This window comes from Maudiozyma barnettii, assembly GCF_903064755.1.
Source record: "Maudiozyma barnettii strain CLIB 1767 genome assembly, contig: KABA2_02, whole genome shotgun sequence".
NCBI lineage: Eukaryota > Fungi > Ascomycota > Saccharomycetes > Saccharomycetales > Saccharomycetaceae > Maudiozyma > Maudiozyma barnettii.
The window spans coordinates 556,656-568,473 of record NW_024545239.1 but is presented as its reverse complement, the minus strand read 5'-3'; the positions used below and the strand labels follow the sequence as shown (position 1 = coordinate 568,473).

Below are 11,818 nucleotides of genomic sequence, written 5' to 3'. Positions count from 1 at the left end.
GATGGGTCAATAGTTTAGCCGAATTATTAAAATTCGGGCTCCATATTCATGTCAAACCAACCAAAGAAATCGTCGTTACTTAGATTACCCTCAGTCCATCCGGCACCTTGCTGTTGGAAGAAATCATTAATCGGATTGACAAAAGGCTCTTTACCATTACGATTATTTTTGTGAATATTATTACTATTATTATCGTTCTTATGGGTGGACTGATGATTTTTATTGTTATTATTATTTTTATTATCGTTAGATGTCTGTTGTTTAGAATAATGCTGTTTTTTGTTGTTTAAGAAAGCATTTAAATTGTTGGAATTTGAATTTCCTTGATTCTGGTAGGGCATTTTATTGTAGTACTTTCTATTGGTTTGATCGGCCTGAATATTTTTGTTATACTTTGGAGCATTTACTACTCCATTAGTCGCATCATTGGTTTTACTACTAAACAATGATTCTGTTTTGTTTGAAGATCTATTGGATCCGTAAGCTAACACACCATTGTTGTTATTTTTAGAATCGCTACTATTATTGGACCCCTGGTAGTATGTGCCATAGTCAGAATTAGGTGTACCGAATGAAGTACTTGATTGACTATCGTGTTTGCTACCACTTAAACCGGAATAATGCTGTTGTGTACCGTTTGTAGCAATATGAGATGAGACAAGTCCCATACTATCACGTGCAAGCACATCATCAATCTTAACACTACCAGTTTCATCCAACATGAACAATGGAATACCATTAATTTCTATTGCGGATCCTTCTTTTTTATCATTGGTCTTGGCCATCTCTTCTGCATGTTTTAATGCTGTCTTAGTTGGGACAAGTGTTGTCACTGTAGTACCACCTGGAGTTGTCTGCGTAATAGTCTTGAAATCATCTCGGGTGATATGATTGTACAGAGGTAATGGATACAGTTTTTTATCCCAATTATTTGTAACATTTTTTCCTTTATTTCTTAACTTTCTTTTTTCTCTTGCATTCTTAAGAGCAGCTTCATTATACTTGGGGTCCATCTCTCTTCTTCTGGCCTCATGCACACACCATACTAAATCATAAAATAATGAGCCCGTCAAATGAGATCTCATTCTAGATATGACACCATTTTCTTCGATAAATACCTCTGAATGTGTGATCAATACAAGATTTAGTTTCTCTAACATACTGGCTGTTCTAGATATATCATTTTCAACTGTAGCCCAAGCCGTCAATTGATTCCTGAACAATCTATGGACAGTAACAATAGATTGTCTTGCAGAGTTTAGATACTGGTTAGGTAATAAGGGTGTCAATTGCAATTTGAACAGAATCAATGCTGAAAAGGTTACACTCTGCCTTATAAAAATTGGCAGTGAAATCAATTGATGGACCTCTAATATGTTTGTTAACAATGTTACAATCTTTGTAGCGCAAAGATACGAGTCTGTAATATATTCAGACTGGTCTTCAATAGGGGTCTCTGGGAAAAATGCAAAACAATAAACCATTAGCCTGACATATAGATAATAAATATGTACATCAACATTTTCTTCAAATCCAGATATACTTGCTAGAGTATCCAATTCCTTGTTCAATACAGAAAGTGCACCAGCTCTCTCCTTGGGACCAATGAGCCCATCTGGGCTTGTCACGCTAGAACCCATTACATTGCAGAGTTTCAACTGAAAATTAGATAGGCTGATCATTTTTTTAAATCTACTTGGCAATTTGAGCTCACAATGTTCAGGTATATCATCACCAAACGCATTAGAGTCATCATTAGAAGATGTTGTACCATTATCATTAGTTTTGTCTTCATTATTCGTCTGTTTGTTAATTGTGGTAGATGTAGATGCCTCTATAGGATCTTCTTCTATATCACATTTTAACGCCTTTTCAACCAGATAGTCTGTCTTTGACGTAGATGGAAGACCTAAAATACTTGCCCAACATAATTCAGCAAAGTAAATACCAAGCCACGTTCTTGTTCTCCATTTCTCAGCATTTGGCATAGAAGTTTGTGATCTTGTGAATTCAGTGATAAATTCACCTCTGTGTAAACCTAATTGATAAGACAAAGATTTAGCTAGACCGACAAATCTATAAGAACAATCATCTAACACCTTTTGATTAGGTAGCGGCCATATACATAGAATTAGTAAAGCTTGAGTAATATGGGTTGATCTTGGGGTTCTCATCCAGCAAGTTTCAATGGCTAATTGTTTAATTACAACACTTAATTTCGTATATAGGGAAGGTTCTGGATCTGAAAGACAAGCAGTTAGCATGACAGTCCAAAACAATAATTGAGACTGAGAATATAATTCTGTCACAGAATTTGTGTACATTATAGGGAAATAAGGTAAATAATCCTTAACAAATATTGTATGCAATCTTGTCGCAGCTGTCATTGATAGATGAACATCCCCAAGGACAAACTCATCAATATTCGTATATGGAGATGGTAATGGGTTTAATGTTTCTGTTGTTAAAATAACAGGTGATTTTTTATTATTCAATGAATGACCTCCATCTATACTTGTGGCTCTAATGCTATTACTTGTATTTCCTGGTAATTGTTCTGAATCGTTAGAATTTGATTTGACTTGAGCTATAACATTTTCATCAGTCTGTGCACCACGTTGTAATGCCATCTGTAAAGTATTGGGAATCGCATTTTCATTATTAGATTTCCCTTTACTCATAATCGTGGATACATTTGAAGTGTTTGATGTTGTTCTCTTAATGTCGTCATTTGCATTAATATGATTCTTGTTCAATAATGCAGGTTCTGTTACTAAGTATGTTTGTACAGATATTTTTGTGCTTGGATTAGTATTAGAATCAATATTATTATGATTTTGATTAGGAAGTACTGATTGTGGTAACGGTGTATGTGTTGGATCTAAAGTTGATTGATAAGGTGACATTATAGAAAGATCAGTCTGTGTGGCTAAATCTTTTGGTGTATTAAAATTACTTGTGGCTCTGCTTAATAAATTTTCACGACCTATAGGATTTTCGTTAATATGTTTAAACAACACGTTTTCATTCGCCAACAAATAATTGACTTTAATCTTTAAATCATCCAAATCTCTTCTCATCATTTGTAATTGTGAACCTTTCTTTGGTTTAAACTGAGGATCTACTTCACAATGTAGACCATATTTAGTACATCTTGAGCAAGGTGTTGGGAAGTTTTGATGTGCATCACATTTTATCTTATGCTGTCTACAATGCGAACATGAGGTCACGGGTCTATGATTCGCCGCTGTAGCAGTATGTGAAGAAGATACTGCACTATTGTTGCTGTTGTTGTTGCTATTATTACTGGTTGTGTTCTTTGTAATCATTCCTGAATTATGAGCCATTGGAAGTATCGGTGGAATATGTTGCAGTTGACTAGTAGGAGAATTCACTTCAGGATTTAATTTCTGTTTTTTCAAGTTTGCTACCTGATATTGTTGATTTTCTTCTTTCATAACCTGCTTTATTTTATTTCAGAAAGAGAAGTTATAATACACTTCTTGAAATTTAAGAATATTAATATAGTTAATTTATTGTAGGTAGTTTTTCCTGCCTCTTAGAATCACTGAAAAAAATAATAATATACAGATAATGAATATAATGAATATAGTTGAAAATAATACAAAAACTTTATTGTTTGTTCTTAATTTTCCATTAAATGAATGACGATGATTTGAGATCTTATATTGTATTTTCTCTCTCTCTCTCTGTTTCTCTTATTTCCTCACGTTGTTTTTTTCACCAAAACGATACTAAAAAAATAAATAAAATTAAACAGAAGGGCCCGCAATTGTTAAGGGTACTAAATAAGGGAAATGCATAAAATGTATGAAACATTAAATATATCGGATTATATATATATACATATATATAAACAAGTTGATTCCAGAAAAAAAAAAGATAATCTTGAATGTATGTGTATATTCAATTGAAACGAACTCTTCTCCTTACCTTCTTGACTGAAAAGAAACGTTGTGTACCTTTGCTGACATTGTAAGAAGATGCATTAATAATTACCTACATAAACAGCAAGAGAAAGAAAGAATACTCTAATATCAATAGCTGAGTGTACATGAGTTCTGTTTTTCAAATACCAATGGTGGATGATATCATTTTCTATTGTAATAAGCTTGTACAAGACAATAACACCAGTGTCTAAGTATATTGCGTTTACAAGATTGACATAACTGTCAATGAGTAGTAGTGGGTTGATACGGGTCTCTTATTTATCGAAAGAAAGCATCTGAATCATCCTGCCATTAGTTGATACAACTAGTATGTATCTTCATTGTCATTAGAATCACTCACTCTATTTAAATATGTATAACATGGTAGTATATCTTTCTAAATAAATCGGGGAAAGGGAGGGGGACCCACTAATAACTCTGTTATTAGCATGGCAAGAAGAAGAAAAAGAAGCAGAAGAAAAGAGTGATTGTGGGGTTTCTCTCCTTTACGTTCTCCGAGAGCTGGCCCCTCCACCTCCTTCTCCTCGGGGCCCACTGACTTAACCCACACCCCACACATGCTCTGGCCCGCTCTAAAAAGAAAAACTAAGGGAAAATGGGAAACTGACCAATGAACGATGCGATAGCTCCGTCTGTAAAACAAATAAAGGAACACGAAAGAATAATAAAGCCTTTAGAGAAAAACTTGTAAATTGAAGTAAATAGATATACTCACTAACAATGCAAGTTTATCTCTCTTTGATGCGGGTTTTTTTTTAATTTAATTCTAAATTTAATTCTAAATTTAATTCTAAATTTAATTCTGAATTAAACCATCATCAACAACAGAAACCTATTCTTTAGGATGAATTTTTTAAACAAAGTTCGAAGATATTCAACTGTCTATTTCCGTAGGTTCGTTTTAATTATCCTCAATGTATTATACCAGCCATCAACTTAAAATAACAACAACGACAACAACCTAATATACTCATTTAGCGTAGTGCTTGAACAGAAGCATCAACATTGCCATATATCGTAATACTGATTATATAGAGGAGAAAAACAAAAAGATATATAAATTATTACATATACACATATACACATATACGTATTCTATTTTATCAATAACAGGCATATTACTATCCAATGAGAAAAGAAGGCTTGTACCTCTGTCTTGAACCTTTGTAACACATAGTGGGAAACATCAAAAACACAAAAGAAAAAAAGGTCGTATTATTGAATAAGAATGGTAATACCAATACAATAAATGATGCAACTTTCCTCTATTCTATTATGTTACATTGAAGATTGGAATTAACCAGTCGAAGTTTATTATATACCACAATATATATATATATATATATATATATTACATTAAAGATAACGTAATTCACTTAATCATCTCCTCACAACTGATGGTCGAGATCTTTCAACTTTCTAATGAATTTATCAAAAGTAATATCAATATTTTGTTTAATAAACATGGTTTCTGTCCAACTGTTCTTTCAATTTCAATCCCACCTTCTTGTTTTGATCACTTACCGCCATCACCTTTCAAAAAAACAAAACAAACACCCATACTCTACATACTATTTACACATTTTCATACAAATAATTTCTAGTACATTGCTCGTCCGCTTACTCTCTTTTGTTCCATTGAAAGGAGCGAAGACTTTTTGTTTATTATTATATACACAGGAAATTTAAGAGCCAGAGAGAAAATAAAAATGTAAACAAAGAGATATTTTAAATAATAACCATACAAATCAATCGATATACAAAACCCTCATACTTGAAATCCAAGAAGTTAGTGATATAAACAAGCATACTCAATTCATTAGTATACAATACCTCCGTACCCAGAAGATATGTCATTTCAAAGACGATCTACTAGTTCTGTGGCGCGTTCCTCAAGGACTGGCTCAACACCTCGAGACGTTAGAAGACGTACCGTGTCGGGATCCAATACAAAGACTAAGTCCGTTGCATACTCGAACAATACACAAAAGATGGTTCATTCCAGTAACGAATTGAGCTCGAATATACAAGTCTACGTCCGTTGTAGATCGAGAAACCAAAGAGAGATTGACGAGAAAAGTAGTGTGGTCATCTCTACAATGGGACCTAACGGAAAGGAAGTTATGTTATCTAGTCCTACTAGTTCTGGTTCTTTGTCGTATCCAAAGAAGACATATCTATTTGACCAAGTGTTTGGCGCCGAAAGTGATCAGAATCTTGTGTTTGATGTCACTACTAAAAATTACATACAGGAAATGATGGATGGTTATAATTGTACCGTCTTTGCATATGGACAAACAGGTACCGGGAAAACTTATACAATGTCCGGAGATATTAATATATTAGGTGATGTGGAGTCACAGGATAAAATATTGTTAGGAGAACATGCTGGGATTATACCAAGAGTATTAGTCGATTTATTTCAAAGATTACCAAATGAAACAAATAATGATTTTTCTGTTAAAATTTCATTTTTGGAATTATATAATGAAAAATTAACCGATTTATTAGCTAGTAATGATTCAGAAGATGAAACCATTCGAATATTTGATAATCATAATAACAATAATAATCATAATAACAATAATCATCGTAATAGTAATAATAATAATAATAATAATAATAGTAGCATTGGTAATGGGAATAGTCATTATGGCATGAACAATTCTACAACATCGTCAACACAAGGAACGAAAAATAATAACAATAATAACTCTCACGATTCTAGTAATATTTCAAATAATCATCATAATAAAGTAAGTTCCATTAAAAATGTATCGAATTCTGCAATTATTGTGAAAGGAATGGAAGAGATATATATCAAATCTGCTTACGAAGGGTTACAATTATTAACAGAAGGTTCTTTGAAAAGAAAGGTCGCTGCAACTAAATGTAATGATCTATCATCGAGATCTCATACCATTTTCACAATTACTACACACATTACAAAGATAGACCCTATCTCAGGGGAACAATATGTCAAAATTGGGAAATTGAATTTAGTGGATTTGGCTGGTAGCGAAAATATTAATAGATCAGGTGCCGATAATCTTAGAGCACAAGAAGCAGGTCTAATAAATAAATCATTACTCACGTTGGGTAGAGTCATTAATGCATTGGTAGACTATTCTCAACATGTCCCTTATAGAGAATCTAAATTGACAAGATTACTACAGGATTCATTGGGTGGTAGAACGAAGACTTGTATTATTGCTACAATATCACCTGCAAAGATATCATCGGAAGAAACAGTGAGTACATTAGAATACGCAACTCGTGCTAAATCGATAAAAAATACACCACAAGTTAATCAATCAATGTCTAAAGATGTATGTCTCAATGAATACGTCCATGAAATCGAGAGATTGAGACATGAATTGCGAACGTCAAGACAGAAGGATGGGATATATGTAAGTCAAGATCAATATGATCTATTTGAAAGTAACGAAATATTATTACAGGAACAAAAGATGAGAATACATAACATGGAAGAACAAACCAATAGATTCAAACAGGAATATGTTAAACAAACTGCAATTAGTAAAGATTTGGAGTTGAAATTAAACGAAGTTGAAAATACTTTGCAAGGGGTACAAGAACAAAAATTATCATTACTTGACGTATTTGAACATTATGAAAAATCAAATAATTTATTTATTGAAGAAGTACAAAATATCCATTCAATAAATTCAAATTTATTAAACAATATAACAATGGAAAGAAATGAATATTTTGATGATTCAAAGGATTTTATGAAGCAAATACTAAAAGCAAAAGATATAACGTCGGAACAAGAAAAGAAACTTCGAAAGTTGCAAAGGGATATAAAGCTTTACAATAATACCTTTAAGGATGTTATCACTGGTGTTTATAGTGAATTACAAAACAATTTCTCCCTTTTGAAAGAAGATGTTTCTAAACATATCGATACTATTGATTTTGAAAATATACCGACAGCATTAGCTAACTTGAAGGACTCAATTGGCACTCAATTAGATTTAATAAAGAAGCAGAATAATAATATGGTTTCTGATCCTTACAAGGTACACAGGTTGATCCTTGAATCTTGTTTCGAACAAATCTCTAAATCATTGAATTACTGCGGCGATGTTCTTGGTAAGGAGAGTAATATTATTTCCAACAAAATTAAGGACGACTTAAATCTTTTAGGGACCGAAATAAGTGAGGAGATGCGTACAATGGTAGACTTTATTACAAGACAAAGACAAGAGGTAGTAACATTGGAGAGTAAATTACAAGAGGAGCAAACACTCTCGACTCATTTGAATGAAAAACTGGATACACTTACAAAATATTTTGAAGAATACATTACAAAAGAAAAGACAAACTTGTATGACATTTTGGCGGACACATTTCAAACTTTCAAGTTAAAACAATCTGAACTCGATAAGCGTTTCTTAAATAAGGCTAAAACAGAGATTATCTCTCTTGGAAGTACAAACAATAAAATTATGAACAATAATGTTAAGAATATAAAAGACATATCAATAGGCGCATTTGAATCCATCAATAGAAATATAATACAGAGCCAATCACATGCCAGTGATTTGGTTGAGCTGAATACCATTAATATTCCTGAACAAATTTCCAAACTCCCAATAAATAAGTCAATCCAACATGTATTAGACAGCTTAACTAAAACATGCGAAGAGAACTCATCACGAAATTTAGAACAGTTACTACAAGAGTTGAATGAAAATAGACATAAAGATAATGTTAATATTTCAAATAGAATTGAACAAATGACGACCTCCTTGGAAGAATCAATAAAGTCAGATAATTACAATTACCGTATTGCATTTAATGACATTCAAAATGATATCCAAAAATTAAACAGCTTTGTGTCTGAAGACTATAGTTCTAACATTAACCAAATTTCTAAAACACAAACTGATATTCTAACTGAATACTCTAACCACATTTCTGGTGTTGCAGACAATTTGAATGAAAATTCACAATTTTCGACAGGAAAAGATATTCAAGAATATGACAATCACCCTGACATTGTCAAAATATCTAAATTACCAGATTTTAGAAAGCCATCGAATTATGAACTATATGATAATATGAAAACAGAAATAAATGAAGATATGACACATATAGATGGCCTATCGTTGGATAATATTTCTCCTGTCCATATTTCATTATCAAATATAAAATATAATCCAAGCACACCTGTTCCAGTCCCTGATCATCCTTTACCATTATCAAAGGTTTTAATGCCAAGAAGCGTTAATACGAAAAATATCCGTTCAAACACAATTGCTACAACAATCAAACAGAGTTCGAGTAGAGTTACGAGCCCTTTAAAACCGAATAATTTGAAGAGAAGATTTACATTAGAACCCTTGGATAGTGACATATCAAATGTAGAATCGAAAGAAAATAAGGTGCCGTTAGATAGTATATTTGAAATGAAGAAAGTTCACCTAGATCCTAACATGCCACCTCTGAAGAATTCCAATTAATGTCAAGAAAAAAAATTTCAAATATTTTATGAAGGAATGAAAAGAAGGCTAATTTGATCTATCTATAAATTTACATAAAAGTAGATATAATGTTAAGTAGATTTTACAATATTATATATGCGAGTAACGACGTAAAATCGATGAATAAAATAAAATCAAGTAATATGACTAAATTGGATGAATGAACAAAAATTGTTTACATTATGACACAATCTTTTTTCTTTTTTCTCTTAATTTTAAGTTCCTTCTTATCATTGTTTTCCGGTATTTTGTGAGTACCATCCTTTGCCATCCAAATATTGCTCGACTTATCTATATTGTTTGTAGTTTTATTAATGGTATTATCAGGTAAATCTGCCAATATGTTACTTGTCGATGTAGGGTTATTGATGCTATTTTGCGGAGTATGTTTATAATTTGGATTATTAAAAAATTTAGGAGTATCCATTTGTTGAACTTCAAGATAATCATTTTGTTGAACACCTTGAATATTATCAATCGAACGGTCTGCATCCAGTTGATTGCTATTGGAAGTTGTTGAGAATAAATTCACAGTTGTTACACTTCTACTCTTTCTATGACTATGATTTCTAATTTCTTTGTCTTTAGAATTATCAACAGCTTCAAGGTTATCTGCATTTTCTTGTCTTTTGACCTTTCGTATAGCTCTTTGATCGTTGTTTTTAGCGGCTTTAGTATACCATTTTCCTGCTGCTTCTTCGTCTTGTTCACATCCTTTCCCATTTTCGTAGAAATAACCTAAAGTGAACTGTGCTTTTGGAAGACCCAGATTTGCCGCCTTGGAGACCCATTGGAATGCCTCTGTTTCATCCCTCTTGAAAGCAGGTTCTGCTCCTAATAAGTACCATGCACATAATCCTAACATTGCTACGGGGTCATTTCCTTGTACAGCAGCCTGAGTGTAGTAATGAACAGATAAACTAACATCTTGTTCAATGACAGAATTACCTGTCTCGTAAACTTGCCCCAATAATGTTGCAGAAGGGATATGACCTAATGCAGCTGCTTGGATATATAACTCCATAGCGTATTTTTCATCAGGGATAATTAAATCTAAGAACCCATGTTCATAAATCTTTGCCAATTCATATGGTGCCGCATTAGTCAACTCGTTGGCTCTTGCCGAAGCTCTAGAGAGCCATTTAATCCCATTCTGTTTTGTGTTTACATCATTTGGGAGACCCATTCTACCATTGAAGGAATATAAGCCTAGTTTAAACATTGCTGATGGGTGATTTCGACTAGCAGCAAACTTCAAAAAATTTAGAGCTTTTCTAGCGTCTCTAGTCGTACCTAGACCTTCTTCGTAACAATGAGCTGTCCTATAAGCACTCTCAATATGCCCATGCTTTGCTGCAGCCTGGAATAAGATAAAACTTTCTTTATTAGAAACCTTACCAAATGCACCAGAGGAATAAGCATCACCTAACAAATATTGAGCATCAGAATAACCCTTTGAACTTAATTTCTTTAAGTAATGTTGTGCATCCTTCAGAAATTGTTTCTTAAGATCTTCTGAGGATACATCTTTTTCACTTAAATTATTAGTAGTGTCTTTGGTTACTCCTATGGAACTATTAGTATCGATAGTTAATGCTGTTTGTAACATGTATTGTGCATATTCAAATAATAATTTAGGATCCTTAGACTTCTTCACATTTTCTCTATACATTTCGATAGTCTTCAATCTGGGCATCAACGAGGTATTATTATCTGTCCCTAAATATCTAGTAATCATCTGATGAGAGATATCAGCTACAGATTCATTAGTAGACGTCAATTGTGTATCGTTACTATTATTCAACATATACATATGAGAAAGATCCACTGACCTCGTCCGTTGTTGTCTCAGTGCCCTAGCCGCATCTGACCCTAAGGACAAACTAGAATCATTATTGGATTTTGGTTCAGTTAGGGATCTTTCATGTGTTAATTTGGTAGGGGGAAGTTTCACCAAATCCTGATATAACTCATTAAAGTCTTCGGAGTTTGCAAAATCTGCATCGTCAGTAACATCCATAGAGAGTTCACCCAGACTGCTTTTAAGTTCAAGTTCTTGTGTATCGTTCGCTCTTTCAGAGTCGATTTGGTCGGCACTATAGTTCATATTCTGCGTATTGTACAGATGCTTTTTATATGGATGCATTGTCTCACTCATATTGAATAGATTATTTCAGAATGAATAAAGGAAACAAAAAGAATCACAATAATATTTACTATTATTATCAATACAACTAGTAATCACTACTTTTTCTTGTTTACGTAGTAGTAATACGCTATTTTCTAAACTTCTAATATTGTAACCCAAATTTAGATAGTGCTATTTCTATACCCTTT

At 32.8% G+C, this 11,818-nt stretch overlaps 3 protein-coding genes across 3 annotated transcripts; 1 reads left to right on the top strand and 2 right to left on the bottom strand.

Moving 5' to 3' along the window:
- Window positions 1–26: 26 nt before the first annotated feature.
- On the bottom strand, window positions 27–3,458 carry SEF1 (Sef1p; the record flags this gene model as incomplete). The annotated part of the gene is made up of 1 exon (XM_041548946.1): window positions 27–3,458. The coding sequence occupies one exon, from the start codon at window positions 3,456–3,458 to the stop codon at window positions 27–29; it is 3,432 nt and encodes a 1,143-aa protein (XP_041404880.1).
- Window positions 3,459–5,821: 2,363 nt separating this feature from the next.
- Window positions 5,822–9,460, top strand: KIP1 (Kip1p; the record flags this gene model as incomplete). The annotated part of the gene is made up of 1 exon (XM_041548945.1): window positions 5,822–9,460. The coding sequence occupies one exon, from the start codon at window positions 5,822–5,824 to the stop codon at window positions 9,458–9,460; it is 3,639 nt and encodes a 1,212-aa protein (XP_041404879.1).
- Window positions 9,461–9,656: 196 nt separating this feature from the next.
- On the bottom strand, window positions 9,657–11,639 carry SKT5 (Skt5p; the record flags this gene model as incomplete). The annotated part of the gene is made up of 1 exon (XM_041548944.1): window positions 9,657–11,639. The coding sequence occupies one exon, from the start codon at window positions 11,637–11,639 to the stop codon at window positions 9,657–9,659; it is 1,983 nt and encodes a 660-aa protein (XP_041404878.1).
- Window positions 11,640–11,818: the final 179 nt, after the last annotated feature.